This window comes from Scyliorhinus torazame, chromosome X, assembly GCF_047496885.1.
Source record: "Scyliorhinus torazame isolate Kashiwa2021f chromosome X, sScyTor2.1, whole genome shotgun sequence".
NCBI classification, from domain to species: domain Eukaryota; kingdom Metazoa; phylum Chordata; class Chondrichthyes; order Carcharhiniformes; family Scyliorhinidae; genus Scyliorhinus; species Scyliorhinus torazame.
Window position 1 is genome coordinate 26199730 of NC_092738.1, and position 24179 is coordinate 26223908.

At 50.9% G+C, this 24179-nt stretch overlaps 1 protein-coding gene across 1 annotated transcript; it reads right to left on the reverse strand.

Moving 5' to 3' along the window:
- Nucleotides 1-419: 419 nt before the first annotated feature.
- LOC140405428 (protein Wnt-10a-like) lies at nt 420-14710 on the reverse strand. The gene is made up of 4 exons (XM_072493832.1): nt 14240-14710; nt 13417-13679; nt 6162-6514; nt 420-1291 (listed from the first exon to the last, which is right to left on the reverse strand). Exons 1-4 carry the CDS (start codon nt 14299-14301, stop codon nt 833-835), a joined length of 1137 nt encoding a protein of 378 aa, XP_072349933.1. The 5' UTR covers nt 14302-14710; the 3' UTR covers nt 420-832.
- Nucleotides 14711-24179: the final 9469 nt, after the last annotated feature.

The window sequence follows — 24179 nt, forward strand, 5'->3', positions numbered from 1 at the left end:
TTAACCAACTGATTTCCCACTCAGCATGCCTCCCTTTCAAAACCACTCCACCTTGCCACTCTGCTTCAAAGGCAGCTCTCTTTGAAGATGCCTTCGGTTCCCACCCCCAGCATTCCCTCATATTTGTTTGTGTTGGCAGTAGACGTTGATTGTAGCTGATCGCATCCTTGCTGTGGCATAACGTTTAAATCTTCAGAGAAGGACAGTCCTGGATCCAGGCAGCTACAGCTCTTAACTTAAGCCGTCCTCGCTTGCCCAGGGCTAATGTGAACGCTGTTTGACGGGTAAGAGTGACAATGCCAAGCAGAGCAGGGCCTGGTTGGCAGAATGTGCAGCGGAGACCCAGTCGCCTATGCTGGAGCCCCTGTCTATTGGGATGGGATGGCGTGAACCCTCATCTCAGTGATACCACCGGGGGGGGGGGGGGGGGGGGGCAAGTTTGAGAGTACAAGCAAAGGCCCGCAGGTTGGAAGTGTGGCGAGACAAGTTTTGGAAGGATTTAAGAAACTCTGTTTTCTATCCTCCCTCCCCTCCTCCTCCTCCCTCAACACCCGGCTAAGCTAACAAGCTAAACCCATAGTTTTTGAGGGGGGGGCTCTGAAAGACACTTAACTCTTCACAATGTCCTAATCTCAGCCAATTGTTGCAAAGATGCGCCCCCGGATGAAAATGTCTGCTCCACACAGTCCAAGTCACGTTATGCGTTAAGCATGTCTGTTGTCCATCAACATATGCAGGGGGATTTTTTTTTTTTAAAAAAGAGAGAGAAAAAAGGTCTATATTGCGTGAGAATGAAAGGTGCCCGGGCCCGGTGTTTCCAGTTCCATGGTAGCTACTTGCACACGTTAACCCACTCGCTGACCTTGCATTCGTCACACAGCACGTAGCAACACCAGTGAAAGTGACAGCGGCACCGTTCGCTCCGGCTCTGTTTGAGGATGTTGTGCCCTCTCCCGCAGCACAGACTGTCACAGTTGTCCATCCCTTGGCTCGTCTTATTGCAGACCCTCCCCCGGGTGCCCGGGGAGTCGGTGCCCAAGTCCCTCTCGCAGAAGTCGGGCGATTTCTCGAAGTACACCATGTCCTTGTAGATCCGCCTGCGGCTCGGTTTCAGGCTGAACTGGCCCGTGTTTTTATTGTGCGTTTTGATGAGCACCGCGTTCTGGAACCGCTCCTTTAACACGGCCCCGACCCGTCGGAAATCGGGGGTCACGTGCCAGCAGGTTTTAAATTGGCAACTGCCCGAGGTGCCGTGGCATTTACATTTGCGTTTCATGTTGTCAATTACTGCCTGAAATTCAGAAGAAAAGCAATCAAACAGAACCAGCAGAGGAAGAGGTGGAGCAATGTACAGACCTGAGCTAAACCCTCTCCGCAACAGGCAAACCAACTTGAGCCATTCCTGATCTACTAAGACCTCAGTTAACAGGTTTTAATCCATACCTTCCAGAGCTGTCAAATCTATGATATATTTGTATACCGGTGGTCCTGCTCATATTTAGCTGGGGTGGGATTGGGGGGGGGGCTTCAGCCAATGAAGTTCTTATTGACCTGTAGTCATTGTTGCAATGGGGGAAATTCGGCAGCCAATTTGCACACGGGAAGATCCCACACGTAGAAATGTGATAATAACCAGACAATCTATTTTTTTTTTGATTGAGGGATAAATATTGGCCGACCGGGAAGGACTCTTTCCCCATACCCTTCAAAATGGTGCCAAGTGATCCCATGCTTCCAAAGAAAACAAGAAAAGCAGCAAAAATACTGGGAGTATGGAAGAGAAAAACAAACTCTGGACATTGGTGTCGCAGAGTTTTTACAGCGCAGAAACGGGCTCTTCTGTCCATCGTGTCTATTCTCACCCCATTTTCCAGCACTTAACCCGTAGCCTTGTGTGCGGTGGAATTTTAATTGCTCATCTAAATGCTTCTGAAATGTTGTGAGGGTTCCCGCCTCTCCCACCCTCTCAGGTAGCGAGTTCCAGATTCCCACCCCCTCTGGGTGAAAACCCAAATCCCCTCTAAAAATAATAATCTTTATTGTCACAAGTAGTCTTACGTTAACACTGCAATGAAGTTACTGTGCGAATCCCCTCGTCGCCACATTCCGGCGCCTGTTCGGGTCACAGAGGGAGAATTCAGAATGTCCAATTCACCTAACAGCACGTCTTTCAGGACTTGTGGGAGGAAACCGGAGCACCCGGAGGAAACCCACGCAGACACGGGGAGAACGTGCAGACTCCGCACAGACAGCGACCCAAGCCGGGAATCGAACCTGGGACCCTGGAGCTGTGAAGCAACAGCGCTACCCACTATGCTACCGTGCTCTGAAATCACACACAGGAAGTCAGCCTGCATCCACAATGGGAAAAGGCAGGATGAGGCCTGGGGTTATTGTCTTTTTTGCCGTTTTTGTTGTAACAGGTTACAGCACTGCCCGAGGAACAAGGACCTCCAAACTTGTCCAGTGATTTCAATAGACTGGGGGCATTATCAACACTGCAACATTGCTCACTTTGGCTCTTATCACCTTATGATTTATGTAATCTTCACGTTCTGGTCTCACTTTCAGCTGATGTGCGTTTTGGTCATGTTTGTATTTATCCACAGCAATTTGTGCAGGCATGTGGATTTCCCTGGATGATGTACGTGAGCAGGCTTTAGATCTGTTTCATGATATTTGCCAAGAAGAGTCCGATTGGACTCAAAATGTTAACTCGGTTTCTCTCCCCACAGATGCTGCCCGATCTGCTGGGTTTTCCCCAGCACCTCCTGCTCCAATTTCCCAGATGAATGTCAGTTTACGGATGTGAGACAGATTTTTTTACTGTGTCTGTTTGTTATTCTTTGTCGGTAAAGTGCGCACACGGAACCTTCTTTTCTCAACTGGTTGTGTTCGGTTAATGGGATGGAAGGGCAGGTTGAGCTTTATGTAAAAAAATGGCCTGTTTCCACCTCTGAACCTTGACCTTCTCCACTCCATCTGCGGCTGTAACCCTCCTTCATGTTTGTCACCTCTGGGTTTGATATAGTCCAACCCACTCCTGGCTGACCCCTACCCCCCTCCCTCCAGAAATGTGAGTTCATAGAAGAATCCATAGAATCCCTACAGTGCAGAAGGAGGCTATTCGGCCCCTTTGCACCGACCTAACCTGTACATCTTTGGACACGAAGGAACAATTGATCATGGCCAATCCACCTAACCTGCACATCTTTGGACTGTGGGAGGAAACCAGAGCACCCGGAGGAAACCCACGCAGACACGGGGAGGATGAGCAAACTCCACACCGTCATCCAAGGTCGGAATGGAACCCGGGTCCCTGGCGCTGTGTGGCAGCAGTGCCAACCACTGTGCCACCGTACCACCCTGAAACTCTGCTGCCTGTATCTTAGCTCCCACCTGAAGCTGTTCACCTCTCACCCCTGTGCTCACTGAACAATGTTGGCTCCCGGGCCAGCAGTGACTCCCTTTTAAAATCCTCCTCATTTTCGGATTCCCCCCTCCCCTCCATTCCTCATTCGCACCCACCTCCCTATCTCCTGAATCCCCTCCAGCATCTCGAAACGCCTCTCATTCTGGCCTCTGACTTACTCATCCCCCAATTTTAATCGCTGCTACATTGACGGCCATGCATTCAGCTGTCAAAGCCCTAACCTCCTGGAATTCCCTCACTTAACCTTTCCTGAGGATCCCACCACTGACCATTCGTGGGCTGCTTCCAGCCAAGTGGAGGCAGAGAATCTCGCCCGAGAGAGACTAGAACTCGGGGACACAGTTTAAAAATAAGAGGCTACCCATTGGAGACGAAGACGAGGAGAATCTTTCTCTCGCACAGGATCGTGGGTCGGTGCAGAATTGATGGGCCGAAGGGCCTCTTCTGCACTGTGATTCTGTGATGCTGAGTCCGTGGATCTCTCTCCCTCAGAGAGCGGCGGGGGCAGGGCCATTGAATATTTCAAGGCACAGCTCGATAGATTCGTGATGAACAAGGGGGGGGGGGTGAAAGGTTATCGGGGGTCGACAGGAATGTGGGGCTGAGGTTACAATCAAATTAGCCATGATCTTATTGAATGGCGGAGACAGCGCGAGGCTAGAAGTGGCCTCTTCCAGCTCCGTATGTTCGTCATAAAATAAATATTGCAGGAAGAGGCAGAGGTCACGTGTGCGGGAAATTGTGACACAGGATAGGCTGAAAATGGCCAAGGAAGATTGTGGATAAATCGCCCTCAGTAGCTACAAAGGAGCAGCGATTTCCGATTGGAGGCGAATTGCTGGCACGGCATCTGTGACGGGGGAGGATGTAGAAGCTGGGTCAGTGGGGAAGGTGGGAATAGGGCCTGAGCATCAGGAATGAGGTGGCGAGCGATGGGAAAGGAAGATAAAGAAATGAATCAAATGACGCTCGCAGGGGAGTGGGTTCTGCAGGAGCTTTGAGGAACACATCAGTAGGCTTTGGGAGTAATGTCAGGATTTACGTTTCTTTAGAATGTTACTTACCCAGCGTCACAGCAAAACAAGTAAACATCGCCATCTTAACGTGAGAATGTGCGTAGAAAATGTTTCCATAGCAGTTTGCAATGAAATGTGCCACCCTGTACTAGTTTTCACTCGGGTGCGTCGGCCTGTGCCCTCATTCAGGGGCACAATGCCAGCAGGACAACGGTAAGGAGAAAGCAACTCAGAAAACTATAACTATAACCAACTATTTGCAAATTTAAGCCACTGAAGCAATCCCGATCCTGTCGTTCCCACGGGTTGTGGGAGACATCGAGGAAACCAATGGACAGCAACCACATGGTAACGTGGGCATGACAGCCCCGCGATGCCAACATGTGACTGCTCCAACCTTTTCCACCATATTATCACAGCATGCCCAGTTTAACGGGTGTGTGGACGTATAAACTGTTGAAGGTTAATAAGGGCGGCACAGTAGCACAGTGGTTAGCACTGTCGCTTCACAGCACCAGGATCCCGGGTTCAATTCCCGGCTTGGGTGACTGTCTGTGCGGAGTCTGCACGTTCTCCCCGTGTCTGCGTGGGTTTCCTCCGGTTTCCTCCCACAAGTCCCGAAAGACGTGCTTGTTAGGTGAATTGGACCTTCTGAATTCTCCCTCTGCGAACCCGAACAGGCGCCAGAATGTGGCGACTAGGAGATTTTCACAGTAACTTCATTGCAGTGTTAATGTAAGCCTACTTGTGACACTAATAAAGATTATGATTATTATGATCTTTGCCATGCTAGATCTGTGCAGATGGACTGGGCAGCGAAAGGTATGTACCGTCTTATCCACCTGCAGTATACAGAATCGCTGATCTTAGAACCGCTGCTAAATGGGGGATTTAACTTGCAAGAAGATGGTTGGGTTGGAGTGTAGCAATTCAGCAGAAATCAAAGTTTCCACAATCCTTGTTTTTCTTAATCTACCCTCACCCCACTCATTCAAGCTGCCTAAATCATTGATTTTGTGCGTGTTTTTTTGCCCGAGCGAATAGAATCACTGCCTGAATTAAAGCCCAAAGTGTAATTTGGTAGGTGGTGGGCGCAGTGAAGATTCCAGTTCAAGGGTAACAATGCCAGCTGGAACAAGCCGCCTGAACGTTCAACACTGAGCTCCTAGCCAGAGGAAATTGCATTGCTGATGCTGTCGGTTGCTCCGATCTCTGCTCCTGAGGGGGGGGAAACCCTCCTAAATCAAGACCAATCTTCCCACAGACACTTTAGCGCTGGTAACATACAATTTAGCGCCGGTAACATACAATTTAGCGCCGGTAAGCAATTCCATTAGCTCGCAGTATTAACCAGCTATTTCACCCCATTGAGGACATGGGGCTGGTTTAGCACAGGGCTAAATCGTTGGCTTTGAAAGCAGACCAAGGCAGGCTAGCAGCACGGTTCCATTCCCGTACCAGCCTCCCCGAACAGGCGCCGGAATGTGGCGACTAGGGGCTTTTCACAGTAACTTCATTTGAAGCCGAGTTGTGACAATAAAGCGATTTTCATTTCATTTCATTTTGGTTTCTGTAGAACTGGGATACTCCAACATTTCTTACTGGCAAAATAAAATCTGACATTCTCGCCCACAGAGTGTAATTTGCGAAACATTACAAGGACGTCCCCAACTTTACATTGAAAAGCCAACACATGCCCAATGCTTGCTGACCTGTCTTCCCAGCTTGTTGTTGTGGAGTCTCATTCTCCCATGGATGTCGCGCGATGTCTCCCGGGTGTCTAGGAAGTCTCTGGCGAACTTCTCGCCGAATTCAATGTCGTGGTTACAGTCGCCCCGCTCCCAGGAGTCCTGGATGCCGGGGAAGTGCTCCTCAGGCTGGGGGATGGAGACTGGGAGACCCTGGACTCGGAGCTGGTGCAGCTTGAAGCGTAGACCCTGCTCATCTTCACTGCGCTTCTGGCTACAGCCGCAACCCTTGAGTTTGCCCAGGCTGCAGGCGGTGGCCACCGAGTGGGTGACCCCAGCAGCCAACAAGGAGATCATAAATGCACTTTCTCGGAACCCTGTGCACACAAAGAACAGCAAAGGTGTTGGCAAGGTGGCAGCTTTGAATTTCAAACAAAAAAAACCCAACACACACTGCGGGAAGGAGCACCAGAGAATGAACAGGATGATTGCACCCCAGATAGAGCATAGAATTGTAGGATTTACAGTGCAGAAGGAGGTCATTTGGCTCATCGAGTCTGCACCAGCCCTTGGAAAAGGCACCCTACCTAAGACCACATCTGCACCCTATCCCTGTAATCCAGTAACCCCACCTAACCTTTATTGGACCCTAAAGGGCAATTTAGCATGACCAAGCGACCTAATCTGCACATCTTTGGACACTAAGGGGCAATTTAGAACGGCCAATCCACCTAATCTGCACATCTTTGGACACTAAGGGACAATTTATCATGGCCAATCCACCTAACCTGCACATCTTTGGACACTAAAGGGCAATTTAGCATGACCAAGCGACCTAATCTGCACATCTTTGGACACTAAGGGGCAATTTAGAACGGCCAATCCACCTAATCTGCACATCTTTGGACACTAAGGGACAATTTAGCATGGCCAATCCACCTAACCTGCACATCTTTGGAAACTAAGGGGCAATTTAACATGGTCAATCCACCTAATCTGCAGATCTTTGGACACTAAGGGGCAATTTAAAATGGCCAATCCACCTAACCTATACATCTTTGGACACTAAGGGACAATTTAACATGGTCAATCCACCCAACCTATACATCTTTGGACACTAAGGGACAATTTAACATGGCCAATCCACCTAATCTGCAGATCTTTGGACACTAAGGGACAATTTATCATGGCCAATCCACCTAACCTGCACATCTTTGGACACTAAAGGGCAATTTAGCACGGCCAATCCACCTAATCTGCACATCTTTGGACACTAAGGGACAATTTAGCATGGCCAATCCACCTAACCTGCACATCTTTGGACACTAAGGGGCAATTTAACATGGTCAATCCACCTAATCTGCAGATCTTTGGACACTAAGGGGCAATTTAACATGGCCAATCCACCTAACCTGTACATATTTGGACACTAAGGGACAATTTAACATGGTCAATCCACCCAACCTGTACATCTTTGGACACTAAGGGACAATTTAGCATGGCCAATCCACCTAACCTGCACATCTTTGGACACTAAGGGACAATTTAACATGGCCAATCCAACTAACCTGCACATCTTTGGACACTAAGGGACAATTTAGCATGGTCAATCCACCTAATCTGCAGATCTTTGGACACTAAGAGACAATTTATCATGGCCAATCCACCTAATCTGCAGATCTTTGGACACTAAGGGGCAATTTAACATGGTCAATCCACCTAATCTGCAGATCTTTGGACACTAAGGGACAATTTAACACGGCCAATCCACCTAACCTGCACATCTTTGGACACTAAGGGACAATTTAACATGGCCAATCCACCTAACCTGCACATCTTTGGACACTAAGGGACAATTTAACATGGCCAATCCACCTAACCTGCACATCTTTGGACACTAAGGGACAATTTAACATGGCCAATCCACCCAACCTGCACATCTTTGGACACTAAGGGGCAATTTAGCATGGCCAATCCACCTAACCTGCACATCTTTGGACACTAAGGGACAATTTATCATGGCCAATCCACTTAACCTGCACATCTTTGGACTGTGGGGGGAAACCGGAGCACCCGGAGGAAACCCACGCACACACAGGGAGGATGTGCAGACTCCGCACACAGTGACCCAAGCCGGGAATCGAACCTGTGACCCTGGAGCTGTGAGGCACCACTGCTAACTACTGTGCTACCGTGCCACCCATGGTAGGAGGGTATGTGCGAGGGAGCTTATTATTACACTTGCAAATGTGCAGGCATAATTCATCTGCAAGAACACTCAGACTTTCCTGGTCGTTCACCCCAGCCCTCACAGCATTCCCAGTACTGGGATAGGAGGAGGCCATTCAATTGAGTTAGGCCACAGAGCAGCCATGATCTCATTGAAAAGCGGGTCAGACTGGAGGGGCTGAATGGCCCACTCCTGTCCCCATGTTGTGTGTGTGTCCACTGTGGTTCTGGAACTGTCACTTGGGTTGAATTGGATTGCAAATGTTTCTGTGGTACCCGGGCCCGCTTTGGGTGGGGTGGGGTGGGGGGTGGGGGGGGGATTATTCAGCCACACATCACTGTCAACTCAAACCAGGAGCACATCTGTAATGCACCCCAAACATCTGCTCATGTCTCGCTATCGTTCTGAAGCCTTTGGTCCCTCGTGAATGCCCAGTGTGGAAAGGAGGTCAGAATTTCCTGCAGGTTGGATGTGGAGTTACAGGGGGACAGCGTGGGGGATGGGGAGGGGAAGAAACCTGAGGAGAGACCTAGTCCTCGCTAAAACCACCCCTCCCCCACCCATCAATCTGATCTTGATTGGGCAGGTCACTAACACAGCAGGAACAATGGGCCGACGAGCCTCTGTGACTCGATCACTAACTGGGATTGATGGTGCTGCTGGGGTTTCTGGGAGTGCTGAGGGTGCTGGGAGTGCTGAGGGTGCTGGGGCTGCTGGGTGTGCTGGGGTTTCTGTGAGTACTGAGGGTGCTGGGGCTGCTGGGGTTTCTGGGAGTACTGAGGGTGCTGGAGCTGCTGGGTGTGCTGGGGTTTCTGGGAGTGCTGAGGTTGCTGGGAGTGCTGAGGCTGCTGGGAGTGCTGAGGGTGCTGGTGCTGCTGGGAGTGCTGAGGTTGCTGGGAGTGCTGGGGTACTTGGAATGCTGAGAGTGCTGGGGCTGCTGGGAGTGCTGGGATGCTGGGAATGATAGGGGTGCTGGGGCTGCTGGGAGTGCTGGGGGTTTCTGGGAGTGCTGAGTGTGCTGGGAGTGCTGGGGTTTCTGGGAGTGCTGAGGGTGCTAGGAATACTGAGGGTACTGGGGCTGCTGGGAGTGCTGGGGTTTCTGGGAGTGCTGAGGGTGCTGGGAGTGCTGAGAGTGCTGGGAGTGCTGTGGGTGCTGGGCTTTCTGGGAGTGCTGGGTGTACTGGGTGCTGGGAGTGCTGGGCGTACTTGGAATGCTGAGAGTGCTGGGGCTGCTGGGAGTGCTGGGGTTTCTGGGAGTGCTGAGGGTGCAGGGAGTGCTGAGGGTGCTGGGGCTGCTGGGAGTGCTGGGTATGCTGGGGCTACTGGGTGCTGGGAGTGCTGGGGGTACTTGGAATGCTGAGAGAGATGGGGCTGCTGGGAGAGCTGGGGCTGCTGGGAGTGCTGACGGAGCTGGGAGTGCTGGGGCTGCTGGGAGTGCTGGGGCTGCTGGGGATGTTGGGAGTGCTGGGAGAGCTGGGGCTGCGGGGAGAGCTGGGGCTGCGGGGAGTGCTGGGGCTGCTGGGAGAGCTGGGGATGGTGGGAGTGCTGGGGTTTCTGGGAGTGCTGAGGGTGCTGGGGTGTTGGGAGAGCTGGGGCTGCGGGGAGTGCTGGGGCTGCTGGGAGAGCTGGGGATGGTGGGAGTGCTGGGGTTTCTGGGAGTGCTGAGGGTGCTGGGGTGTTGGGAGAGCTGGGGCTGCGGGGAGTGCTGGGGCTGCTGGGAGAGCTGGGGATGGTGGGAGTGCTGGGGTTTCTGGGAGTGCTGAGGGTGCTGGGGTGTTGGGAGAGCTGGGGCTGCTGGGAGTGCTGGGCTGCTGGGAGTGCTGGGGTGCTGGGGTTGCTGGGAGTGCTCGGGGTGCTGGGGCTGCTGGGAGTGCTCGGGGTGCTGGGGCTGCTGGGAGTGCTCGGGGTGCTGGGGTGTTGGGAGTGCTCGGGGTGCTGGGTGTTGGGAGTGATGGGGATGCTGGGAGTGCTCGGGGTGCTGGGTGTTGGGAGTGATGGGGATGCTGGGGCTGCTGGGGCTGCTGGGAGTGCTCGGGCTGCTGGGAGTGCTCGGGGTGCTGGGGCTGCTGGGAGTGCTCGGGGTGCTGGGGCTGCTGGGAGTGCTCGGGGTGCTGGGGCTGCTGGGAGTGCTCGGGGTGCTGGGTGTTGGGAGTGATGGGGATGCTGGGGGTGCCGGGAGTGCTGGGGCTGCTGGGAGTGCTCGGGGTGCTGGGGCTGCTGGGTGTTGGGAGTGCTGGGAGCGCTGGGAGTGCTCGGGGTGCTGGGGCTGCTGGGAGTGCTGGGAGTGATGGGGCTGCTGGGAGTACTGGGGATGTTGGGAGTGCTGGGAGAGCTAGGGCTGCTGGGGTGCTGGGCATGCTGGCAATTCTGGGAGTGCTGGGTTGCCGAGACTGAAGGGGGTGCTGGGAGAGCTGGGGCTCGTGGGAATGCTGGGAGTGCTGAGGGTGCTGGGTGTGCTGGGAGTGCTGGGGCTGTTGGGGTTGCTGGGGCTGCTGGGTGTTGGGAGTGATGGGGATGTTGGGGGTGCTGGGAGTGCTCGGGCTGCTGGGGGTGCTGGGAGTGCTCGGGCTGCTGGGAGTGCAGGGGGTGCTGGGGCTGCTGGGAGTGCTAGGTGTGCTGGGGCTGCTGGGGCTGCTGAGAGTGCTGATTGCGGGGTGCTGGGGCTGCTGGGAGTGCTGGGTGCAGGGGCTGCTGGGAGTGCTGGGGTGCTGGGAGTGCTGGGGCTGCTGAGAGTGCTGATTGTGGGGTGCTGGGAGTGCTGGGTGCAGGGGCTGCTGGGAGTGCAGGGGGTGCTGGGGCTGCTGGGAGTGCTAGGTGTGCTGGGGCTGCTGAGAGTGCTGATTGCGGGGTGCTGGGGCTGCTGGGAGTGCTGGGTGCAGGGGCTGCTGGGAGTGCTGGGGTGCTGGGAGTGCTGGGGCTGCTGAGAGTGCTGATTGTGGGGTGCTGGGAGTGCTGGGTGCAGGGGCTGCTGGGAGTGCTGGGCTGCTAGCTGGTTCCTGTGTCGACCAGTGGCGAGGGGGGAGAGGGAGGGGGGAGCATTCTCTCACTTATGCCCAGTACAAAACAATGTCTCGTTCACACTTGGGGTTGGAGGTGCTTCAATAATTGGGGGCACATTGCCGCGGTGTACAAGCATCAGTGTGTGTGTGTGAGTGAGTGAGTGAGTGTGTGTGAGTGAGTGAGTGTGTGAGTGAGTGAGTGTGTGTGTGTGTGAGTGAATGAGTGTGTGCATGTGAGTGTGAATGAGTGTGTGTGTGGCTGTGTGTGAGTGCGTGTGTGTTTGAGTGTGAATGACTGTATGTGTGAGTGTGAGTGCGTGTGAGTGAGTGAGTGTGAGTGCGTGTGTGAGAGTGTGAGTGCGTGTGTGTGTGAGTGTGTGTGTGAGTGTGAATGTGTGAGTGTGTGTGAGTGTGTGAGTAAGAGAGTGAGTGTGTGTGTGTGTGAGAGTGTGTGAGTGTGAGAGTGTGTGTGTGAGTGTGAGTAAAAAAGTGAGAGTGTGTGTGAGTGAATGTGAGTGAGTGTGAGCGAGTGTGTATGTGAGTGTGTGAGTGTGTGTGTGAGATAGTGTGTGTGTGAGTGAGTGTGTGTGAGTGTGAGAGTATGTGTGTGAGAGTGTTTGTGAGAGTGTGAGTGTGTGTGTGAGCGTGAGAGTGTGTGAGAGTGAGAGTGAGTGTGAGTGAGTGTGTGTGTGTGTGTGAGAGTGTTTGTGAGAGTGTGAGTGTGTGTGTGAGTGTGTGTGAATGTGAGTCTGTGAGAGTGATAGTGTGTGAGTGAGAGTGTGTGAGTGAGAGTGTGTGTGAGTGAGAGTGTGTGTGAGTGAGAGTGTGTGTGAGTGTGAGTGTGAGAGAGTGATAGCGTGTGTGTGTGAGTGAGAGTGAGTGTGTGTGTGAGTGAGACAGTGAGTGAGAGTGTGTGTGAGTGTGAGTCAGAGTGTGTGTGTGTCGAGTGTGTGTTAGTGAGTGAGAGAGTGTGTGAGAGTGTGAGTGAGAGAGTGAGTGTGTGTGAGTGTGTGTGAGTGAGAGAGTGAGTGTGTGTGTGAGAGAGAGTGGGTGTGTGTGTGTGAGTGAGAGAGTGCGTGTGAGTGTGAGTGAGAGTGTGTGTGTGAGAGTGTGAGTGTGTGTGTGTGAGAGACTGTGTGTGAGTGAGAGAGTGAGTGTGAGTGTGTGTGTGAGAGAGTGTGTGTGTGTGAGTGAGAGAATGAGGGAGTGTGTGAGAGTGTGAGTGTGTGTGTGTGCGAGTGAGAGTGTGTGAGAGTGAGAGAGTGTGTGAGAGTGTGTGTGTGAGAGTGTGTGTGTGAGTGAGAGAATGAGAGAGTGTGTGTGAGTGAGAGAATGAGAGAGTGTGTGAGAGTGTGAGTGTGTGTGCGAGTGAGAGTGTGTGTGAGTGAGAGAGTGTGTGAGAGTGTGAGTGTGTGTGTGAGAGAGTGTGTGTGTGTGTGAGTGAGAGAATGAGAGAGTGTGTGAGAGTGTGTGTGTGTGTGTGAGAGTGTGAGTGTGTGTGCGTGAGTGAGTGTGTGTGTGTGAGAGTGAGTGTGTGAGAGTGTGTGAGAGTGTGTGAGAGTGAGAGAGTGTGAGTGTGTGTGAGTGTGTGAGTGTGTGAGAGTGAGAGTGTGTGAGAGTGAGTGTGTGAGAGTGTGTGAGAGTGAGAGAGTGTGTGTGTGTGAGAGTGAGTGTGTGAGTGTGTGAGAGTGAGAGAGAGTGTGTGAGAGTGAGAGAGAGTGTGTGAGAGTGAGAGAGTGTGTGAGAGTGAGAGAGTGTGTGAGAATGTGTGAGTGTGTGAGAGTGTGTGTGTGAGAGACTGAGTGTGAGTGTGTGAGTGAGAGAGTGTGTGAGAGTGTGAGAGTGAGTGTGTGAGAGTGAGAGAGTGTGTGTGTGTGAGAGTGAGTGTGTGAGTGTGAGTGTGTGAGAGTGTGTGAGAGTGAGAGAGAGTGTGTGAGAGTGAGAGAGTGTGTGAGAGTGTGTGTGTGTGAGAGTGTGTGAGAGTGTGTGTGTGAGAGACTGAGTGTGAGTGTGTGAGTGAGAGAGTGTGTGAGAGTGTGAGTGTGTGTACCTCTGCTCAGGATGACAGTGTCCTGCAGGATTTCCCCCCCGGTTTCCAGTGTCGAGCAGTTCCACCTCTGGTCCCAGAGCTGGCGCTGGCACTCATGGATAGCGATCTGTATGCCCTGGACCGCCGCGGCTGTCACATCAGGGCCCCTCACGCACAGTCCCAGCTGGCGCCTGCTGAGGCCTGGCAGGGTCAGGCACACTGTGTTGGCAGTCAGGATGGGTTCCACTGGCATCTTCAGTCCCAAGATCTCATTGCTGGCGACCCTGCAGGGAGAGAGAGAGGGAGGGAGAGAGAGAGCAAAGACTTGAGCAGCCTGGTTCACAGTATCTATATTCACAATGAACAGTCCCAACTCGGAGCTCATAGAATGACAGAATTGTTAGGGTCTCTCTGTACCTCCAAATAATCTAGTGCCATCTCTCTGCCTCCCCCCCCTAACCCCTGAACATTGTCCACATCCAAATAACCATCGAAATTGTCCTCGGAATAAAACCTGTGCTCCACACTCCCAGAGAGTGAATTCCAAACCCTAACCACTCGCTGTGTGAATAAAAATGTTCTCACATCACAATTACTGTTTAAAAAAAAGTGACTTTAAATCTGTGCATCTCTCGTTCTAGATCCTTTCAGGAGCTAGAACAGCGTCTCGCCCCTCTACCCGTTCTTGTCCCTTAACCTTCTCTCCCAAGCCCTTCCCAATCTATCCTCAATCAACTCTGCAAATATTCCTGTCCACTTCTGTCTCCTGCACTCCAGTGTTTGGATGTTCACATGCATTTCCATTCAGGGAGTGGAATGGTTGAGAATGGGATAGTTTCCTTACCCGGAGTATGTGAGGGAGATGATGAGCAGAGAGACCTGGCTGCAGATTCGCGGAGCTGCCATGGCAGGTGGAGATTTGGCAGGGAGCTCTCAATGCGGTTCCCTCACTGCCCTTCAACAAGCTCACTCCGAAACCCTCCTCACGGGCATCTTTCACCGCCTCCTGCTCCCGTTCTTGTCCCAGCCGCCAGATTGACTCAGTCACTCTTTCTTTTCATGTATTAAAAAAAAGGGCCAGTCCCAGAGAGAGAGGTAGAGGGGGAAATCCCCCAAATCAGTTCAAAGACAGATTGAACCGAGATGGATCAGGCATTTGGCAGATTACTGACGCTCTCTATCTGTCACTCTCGGCCTCTCTCTATCTTTGTGCTGTATCTCAAACTTCTCCTCATTTACACCCTTTACTGTCTGTCAGTCTGGCTCTCTCTCATCTCCGCCCCCCACCCACCACCACTCTCCGTCGTCTCTCTCTAACCCCGAGCTCCCACTCCTCTCTTTCTCTCTAACCCCTAGTCCCCCTCTCTGTCTCTTTACAGTCTCTCTCTGTGTCTCTCTCTGTCTCTGTCTCTGTGTCTCTCTCTGTCTTTCTCTCTCTGCCTCTCTGTCTTCTGTTTGTCTCTCTCCAACCCCTAGTCCCCCCCTCTCTCGCTCTCTGTCTTTCTGTCTCTCGCTGCCTCCGTCTCTAACCGCTAGATCCCCCTCTCTCTCTCTGTCTCTCTCTTTCTGTCTCTCGCTCTAACCCCTCGCTCCCTCTCCTCTCGTTTCCTCTCTCCCTGTCTCTCTCTCTCTCTGTAGTCTCTCTAACTCCTAGCTCCCTGCTCTCGTTTCCCTTCTCTGTCTCTCACTTTCTCTATCCCCTCACTCCCTCTCCTCCCCGCCCCCCCCCCCCCCCCCCCCGCCCGCGTGTCTCTCTCCCTCTCTCGAAGGTGGATCAAACAAGCTTGCTGTTTGAAAGTGAAGACTTTGATCATTTGCCCTCGAATCAGGAATGCTCAAACGGGACCTTTGAAAATGGAACGTCACTGGCAGGTCCGGTAAAAGTGCTGCTGGTGGGGGTGGAGGAGAGGGTGTGTGGGGTGGGGGGGTTTGGAGAGAGGTCCCCTCCCCCTTTCGAACTCCCAATCTCCGGGAACATTGCATTCTCTGATCACTCTCTCTGCTGCCCTGGTGGGCGCCAGCGGACAAGAAACAATTAAAAAAAACTAACTAACACATCGAGAGCCTGTGGGGAAGCAGGGGACTGCCCAGATCGGGCCGAGTGGCCTCTGCAGCCACCCAAGTCCCTTCTCCAAACCTGTCGCCCCATCCAAAATCCAACATGTTTATGAAAGCCTGCACTGCAATTGACATCCAGGGTGTGATTTCACTTGCACGGTGCATAGTGTCGCTAAATGCTTGTAATTTACAAACAGACCGCAGGATGAAAGCAACAAGAGACACATCACAATGAGATAAATATCAACACAAACTCAAATACATAGGCGGAGATTGTGTCTGGTACTGGGGGCTGTGTGTGGTGGTGGGGGGCGGGGGGGGGGGGGGGGGGTGATTGAGGTGGTTCCACATCTCAATCTCACCCCCATTCTCTTCTCTTTGTGCACATTCCATTATTTGGTTTATTTAAGGGGCAGCGGTGTTCACAACACAGACAAAAACACACAGGGACACCTATGGCGTTCCTTGACAACCACTGCAAATTAAAGCGATTCATTGCACGCCAGCCCCTTTGAGAGCTCTCCTGTGGACGCGCGCCCTTCATTGCTGTCTTCAAAATAAAAAAATTCGAACGGGGAAGGTTTTTTGTTTGGGGGTGGGGGGGGGGGGGGGGGGGGGGTAACGCTGAATCTGACTGCCCCAGCCCAGGCAGTCTTTCCAAGTCACCCCCCACCCCCACCACAACCACACACACACATCCTCTCCATGTGTTCCCATGGCTCTGTGGTCTACTTGACCACACTCTCTGCTCACAGGAAGTGTTGGATAAACTCAGGTTGGACAGTGTGTGGAGAGAGGAACGGAGTTGACGCTTCCAGCCCTTGTGAGCATGTTGGAGTCCAGACATAGTCATCGAGTTTGTACAGCACAGAAAAAGGCCCTTCAGCCCCATCAGCCATTGAGCACTGTGGTGAATGTATTACGGCTACCATTCACCATTGTACTACATTACATTATATTGTATTATGTTGGTGCCCTTGTGGGCTCCGCCTATGGCTCCGCCCCCTCGGGGGAGGTATATAGATCTGCAGCCTGTAGGCGGCACTCAGTACAGTGCAGTCGCAGGCAGGCACAGATCTAGCTGATTAAAACCACTGTTCACTTCAACTCTCCATCTCGTGTGAATTGATGGTCGCACCAAGCACCAATCTATTCTAATCCAACTTTCCATCACTTGTTCCATAGCCTTGTGTGCTGTGGCATTTCAATTGCTGATCTAAATGCTTCTTAAATGTTGTGAGGGTTCCGGTCTCTACCATCCTTTCAGGCAGCGAGTTCCAGATTCCCAACACCCTCTGGGTAAAAAAGTATTTCCGCAAATCCCCTCTAAGTCTCCTGCCCCCTACCTTAAATCTATGCCCCCTGGTTATTAACCGCTCTACTAAGGAGATAAGTACCTTCCCAACCGCTCTATCTATGCCCCTCATAGCTTTATAAGAACTTGTTTCATATGTTGAACATATGTTTCTGGAACCCACCTCTTCATTCGCCTGAGGAAGGAGCAGCGCTCCGAAAGCTAGTGATTCGAAACAAGCCTGTTGGACTTTAACCTGACGTTGTAAGACTTCTTACTGTGCTCATCCCAGTCTAACGTCGGCATCTCCACATCATGGCCTCATAGTTTTGTACACCTCAATCACTGTGGCACAGTGGTTAGCACTGCTGCCTCAGCGACAGGGACCCGGGTTCGATTCCGGCCTTGGGTTACTTTCTGTGCGGATGGTAGCCATGATGTGGAGATGCCAGCGTTGGACTGGGGTGGGCACAGTAAGAACTCTTACAACACCAGGTTAAAGTCCAACAGGTTTGTTTGGAATCACTAGCTTTTGGAGCACTGCTCCTTCATCAGGTGAATGATGAAGGAGCTATGCTCTGAAAGCTAGTCATTCCAAACAAACCTGTTAGAACTGGCTTTGTAAGACTTCTTTCTGTGTGGAGTTTGCACGTTCTCCCCGGGTGTGCGTGGGTTTCCTCCGGGTGCTCCGGTTTCCTCCCACAGTCCAAAGATGTGCAGGTTAGGTGGATTGGCCATGTTAAATTGCCCTTAGTGTCCAAAGATGTGCAGGTTCAGTGGATTGGCCATGTTAAATTACCCTTAGTGTCCAAAGATGTGCAGGTTAGGTGGATTGGCCATGTTAAATTGTCCCTTAGTGTTCAAAGATGTGCAGATTAGGTGGATTGGCCATGTTAAATTACCCTTAGTGTCCAAAGATGTGCAGGTTAGGTGGATTGGCCATGTTAAATTGTCCCTTAGTGTCCAAAGATGTGCAGGTTAGGTGGATTGGCCATGCTAAATTGCCCTTAGTGTCCAAAGATGTGCAGGGTTGGGTGGGGTTAGGGGAATGTGGCTGGGGGAGTGAGCCTAGGTAGGGTGCTCTTTCAGAGGGTCGGTGCAGACTCGATGGGCCGAATGGCTTCCTTCTGCCTGTCGGGCTTCGATGGAATCAGTTTCCTTCTCTCCTCCAAGGAAAACAACCCCAGCCCAACCAAACTCTCTTCAGAGCTGAAACGCTTCAGGCCAGGTGGCATCCTGGAGAATCTCCTCCGCACCTTCTCTCCTGCGATCACATCTGCTTTGCCAGAATAAAAGACCCCTTCACTATTGCTCGTCCCTGGGACCACTTCATCCACAGCACAGGCCATTCCAGAAGGGAGGAATTCCTGAAGGCTTGCAACTGTGGGAGGCGCCATTCTGATATTCAGTTGTGTTAAAATAGGCATTTGAAATTGACATGAAGCGAATCAAGATGTCTTCGATGGAAATGCATTTAACTTGACATCAGCATTGGTACGATTGAGATCCGTCTGGCTGTCTCTGGACAATGATTAAGTCTTTACCCAACACCCCCTCCTGTTTAAGACTTTTGCGACAACAGCGGTGACCAGGGGCGTGTCATAATTTTGAGATCGTGGCGATTAAGATGTTAATAGGTCGAGTAAATGTTAGCAAGTTGAGTGATAAGAAGGCAGACATTGGGCAGATTCTTTGATGTGCAATGGAGGAAGTGGTGGCCAGCAAGTCACTATGAAAGTTCCTTTGAATCCTTTATACATTGTTGCTGGCTGCTGCCTACAGTTCTCACATGTGTCAGATGGGAACTGCCTCCTTTCATCTTCTGCTTGGCCTGGGGTGTTTGGGGGGTGCTTTTAAAAAAAATCAACATCCGAGAGGGTGGGGTCAAAATTATAAACCACAATTGCCTCCTCCTGGGCCGTGACAGGGGTATGTCCAAAACTTCGGAAGTTTCACCCTGATATTACTCCTCGAGCATACCAATGATAGAAAAGCCATATTTAAAAGTGTCAATTCAATTGGATTGAGCTGTAAAGCTGCCGATTGCAATCTGTGCACGTAAACACAATAGTGCAAAGCACACACTCACTTTAAAATTTTTTTAGTGTACCCAATTCATTTTTTTCCAATTAAGGGGCAATTTAGCGTGGCCCAATCCCCCTAGCCTGCACATCTTTGGGTTGTGGGGGTGAAACCCACGCAGACACGGGGAGAATGTGCAAACTCCACACGGACAGTGACCCAGAGCCGAGATCGAACCCGGGTCCTCGGCGCCGTGAGGCAGCAGTGCTAACCACTGCACCACTGTGCCACACTCACATACATACACACACACAGTCAACACACACACACTCATACTCTCACACTCAGACATACTCACACATTCTCACACACACACAGTCAGCCTACTCACACACACTCACACACACTCACACTCACACAGTCAGTCTACTCACACACAATCAGTCCAGCTCACTCACAAACACAGTCAGTCCACACACACACTCCAGACACACGCACAGATTCGGTCCAGACACACACATACAGTCCAGATACATGCACACAGTCCAGATACACACACCCGACACACACATACCCCATACACACACACAATACACCTCCCCTCATACACACACCCGACACACACTCACAGTACACCTCCCTCATACACACACCCTACACACACTCACAATACACACACCCTCATACACACACACCCCATACACACAATACACTCCCCCTCATACACACACACCCTACGCACACCCCCCTCATGCACACACACCCTACACACACTCACAATACACCCCCCTCATACACACACACCTCTCATACACACACACCTACACACACATACAATAAACACCCTACAGACAATAAATCCCCGATACGCACACACCTTAGACATGCAATACACCCCCTCACACACGCAATCCATCCCCCTCATACTCACCTACCCTACACACAATACACCCCCCTCACACACGCATACAATACCCATACCCCACACACACAAATATCCTACATGCAATAAACCCCCCATGCTCAGATACCCTACACACACAATACACACATACACCCTTCATACACACACTGCTTACGCACACAATAAACACATACCCTTATACATGGGCACAATACACATCCTCCATACACACACACTATACACATAATGCACCTCCCTCATACCCACACAACTACACACAATACATACACACCCTCATACACACACTTCCCATACACTGCACCCCCTCACACATGTACCCTACACACACACACCCTCACATAGAAACACCACACACACACAATATACACACCCTACACACAATACACAGCCCTTTACACATACACTATTCACATATAATACACACACGTCCTCATACATACAAACAGAATACACACCGCTGATACACATGCACTCTACACACCCAATATAGACCCTCTCACACACACCTGCACATGCACACACTTAGCCTACATACAATACTCACCCTCATACACACATACCCTGCACACACACACTCATACCCTACATACAATACATACAATACACACCCTCATACACACATACCCTGCACACATCCCCATTATGCACACACCCCACACACAATACACACACCCTGTCACACACAAACACCCTGCACACACAATACACACAATACAACCCCCATACACACATACCCTATACACACAATACACCTACCACTCATCGACACACGCCCTACACACACAATACATGCACCCTCTCATGCACACACCCTACACACAAACCCCCCCCACACACACCCTAGACACACAATACACACATTCCCCATATATACGCACACAGTACATACACAATTCACATACACAATAGACACATTCCTCACATACACACACCCCAGACAGCCAATACACACAATATATCCCCATACGCACATACCCTATATGCACAATAAACACACACCTTCATAGACACACACCCTACACACACAATATACGCAGTCCCTAAAAAACTCACACCTACACACAATACACACATTCTCCACAATACACACAATACATGCACTCTCCTCACACACACAATACACATACCCCCTCATGCACACACACACTCATCCACACACACCCTGCACACATCCCCCTCATCCACGCACACCTTGCACACATCCGCACACACAATGCACTCCCCGATACACACACGCCCCACACACCCCTCATATACACACCCCTCATACACACACAAGATACCCCCTCTCACACACACCCTTGACACACAATACACACAGTCACACACACACACAATATACGCACACACCCTCATACACATACACCCTAAGCACACACCCTCATACACATACCCTCCATACAGTATACATACACACCCTCATACATATACACCCTACACACACCACCTCACACACACAATACACACACACCCCTCATACACACATACCCACACACAATACACCCCTTACACACACCCTACAAACACAATGCACGCACTCCCTCATACACACACACCCTCATGCACACAAAACATACAGGCATGATGCACACACACCCCTCATATACACACACAGTACACAGACAATACATACAATTCTCATATGCACCCTACACAGACAATACACCCCCCTCATATGCACACACAGCCTACACATACCAGCTCTCTCACACACAGAATATACATCCCCCTTTATATACACATGCCCCACACACACAATACACGCCCCATCATACACACACACGATACACACATACCCCTCATACACACAATACACACACACCCTACGTGCACAATTCACTCCCCCCCCCTCATCCACATGCCCCACACACACAATGCACACCCTCTCATACACACACACACACTGCGCACATAATATACTCACCTCTCACACACAGACAATGCACACACACTCTCTCACACACACACACCCTCATACACATACATGCCCTACACGCAATATACACACCCTCACACACACACACCCTACACACACAATACACACACCTCATACACACACACAATGCACACTCACCCTCATACACACACACCAGTAACTCATGAAGGTTCCTTAGGCAGCACCTTCCAAACCCACAACCACTACCATAAGGACAAGAGCAGCAGATACCTGGGAACCCCACCACCTGGAGGTTCCTCTCCAAGTCACGCACCACCCTGACGTGGAAATATATCAGCCGTTCCTTCACTGTCACTGGGTCAAAGTCCTGGAGCTCCCTCACTAACAGCACTGTGGGTGTACCTACATCTCAGGGACACCCCCCCCCCCACACATACATTTCATATACCGATGAATGCACCCCATAGACATTCATACACTCATATACACATCCCCTGTACATACACACCAAAAGGCACAGCTCTTACACATTCCCCATACATTAATCCCAATATACCCACTATAGCTCTGCACACATACATAAGCACTTTACATACATCCATACACATGTAGCTAATCATGTACACATCTGTGCTGACAGTTATAAGACTTTGGGTTGAAACATCCACAGCCGAAAGCAAAGTGCTATTTCAAAGCAATATTCACTGCAGTCACAGTGCTGCCCCAGGTGCAGGCAATGGAAATTCCCAGCACTCACTGCCCTCGGCCAGCTAAATTCAAAGCAAAGTTCAAAGAGTTATTAAGTTAACACATTTTAAAATAATTTCAACGATGTAAGATGATGTAGTGACTGAGACGTTAGCATGGTGTCAAAAATATTATCACAACACACACACACTCACTCACATACACACTCACTCACTCACACTCAAACATTCACTCACACACACTCACACACATACACACTCAAACACTCACTCACACTCAAACATTCACTCACACTCACAGACACACTCAAACACTCACTCACACTCAAACATTCACTCACACACACTCACACACATACACACTCAAACATTCACTCACACACACTCACTCACATACACACCCAAACACTCACTCTCACACACTCACTCACACACACACACTCAAACACTCACTCTCACACACTCACTCACACACACACTCAAACACTCACTCACACACACTCACTCACACACACACCCAAACACTCACTCTCACACACTCACTCACACACTCACATACACACACCCAAACACTCACTCTCACACACTCACTCACACACTCACATACACACACACCCAATCACACACTCACACACACCCAAACACACACACACACCCAAACACACACACACTCACCCACACTTTAACACTCACTCACACACACTTACACACACCCAAGCACTCACTCACACACACACACTCAAACACTCACTCACACACACTCACTCACACACACACCCAAACACTCACTCTCACACACTCACTCACACACTCACATACACACACCCAAACACTCACTCTCACACACTCACTCACACACTCACATACACACACACCCAATCACACACTCACACACACCCAAACACACACACACACCCAAACACACACACACTCACCCACACTTTAACACTCACTCACACACACTTACACACACCCAAGCACTCACTCACACACACACACTCACACACTCAAACACTCACACACATATGCACACTCAAACACTCACTCACACACATACACACACCCAAACACTCACTCTCACTCTCACTCACACACAACCAAAGACTCACTCACACACACTCACACACTCACATACACACATACCCAAACACACCCACCCAAACACTCACTCTCTCACACTCACTCACACACAACCAAAGACTCACTCACATACACACTCACAGACACTCTCTCACACACACTCACACACTCACTCACACTCACACACTCACATACACACACACCCAAACACACCCACCCAAACACTCACTCTCTCACACACACTAAAACACTCACTCACACACACATTCACACACACACACTAAAACACTCACTGACACACACTCACACTCACACACTGAAACACTCACACACATATGCACACTCAAACACTCACTCACATACACACACCCAAACACACCCACCCAAACACTCACTCTCTCACACTCACTCACACACAACCAAAGACTCACTCACAGACACTCTCTCACACACACTCACACACAGTCAAACACTCACTCACACACACTCACACACTAAAACACTCACTCACACACACATTCACACACACACACTAAAACACTCACTGACACACACTCAAACACACACACTAAAACACTCACTGACACACACTCTCACACACCCAAACACACACTCACACACACACACCCAAACACACACACACACTCACACACACACACACACACACACAAACACACACTCATCCACACTTTAACACTCACTCACACACACACCCAAGCACTCGCACACATACACACACTCATACACACCCAGGCACTCACTCACATACACACACTCACACACACCCAAGCACTCACTCAC

Excerpts from the sequence above, each read along its gene's own strand:
- LOC140405428 (XM_072493832.1), bottom strand. The coding sequence starts at position 14,301 with ATGGCAGCTCCGCGAATCTGCAGCCAGGTCTCTCTGCTCATCATCTCC. Across the intron at positions 6,515-13,416 it reads CACTGTCATCCTGAGCAGAG|GGTTCCGAGAAAGTGCATTT; the intron begins GTACACACACTC and ends TTGTGTGCACAG. Across the intron at positions 1,292-6,161 it reads ACAACAAGCTGGGAAGACAG|GCAGTAATTGACAACATGAA; the intron begins GTCAGCAAGCAT and ends TCTGAATTTCAG.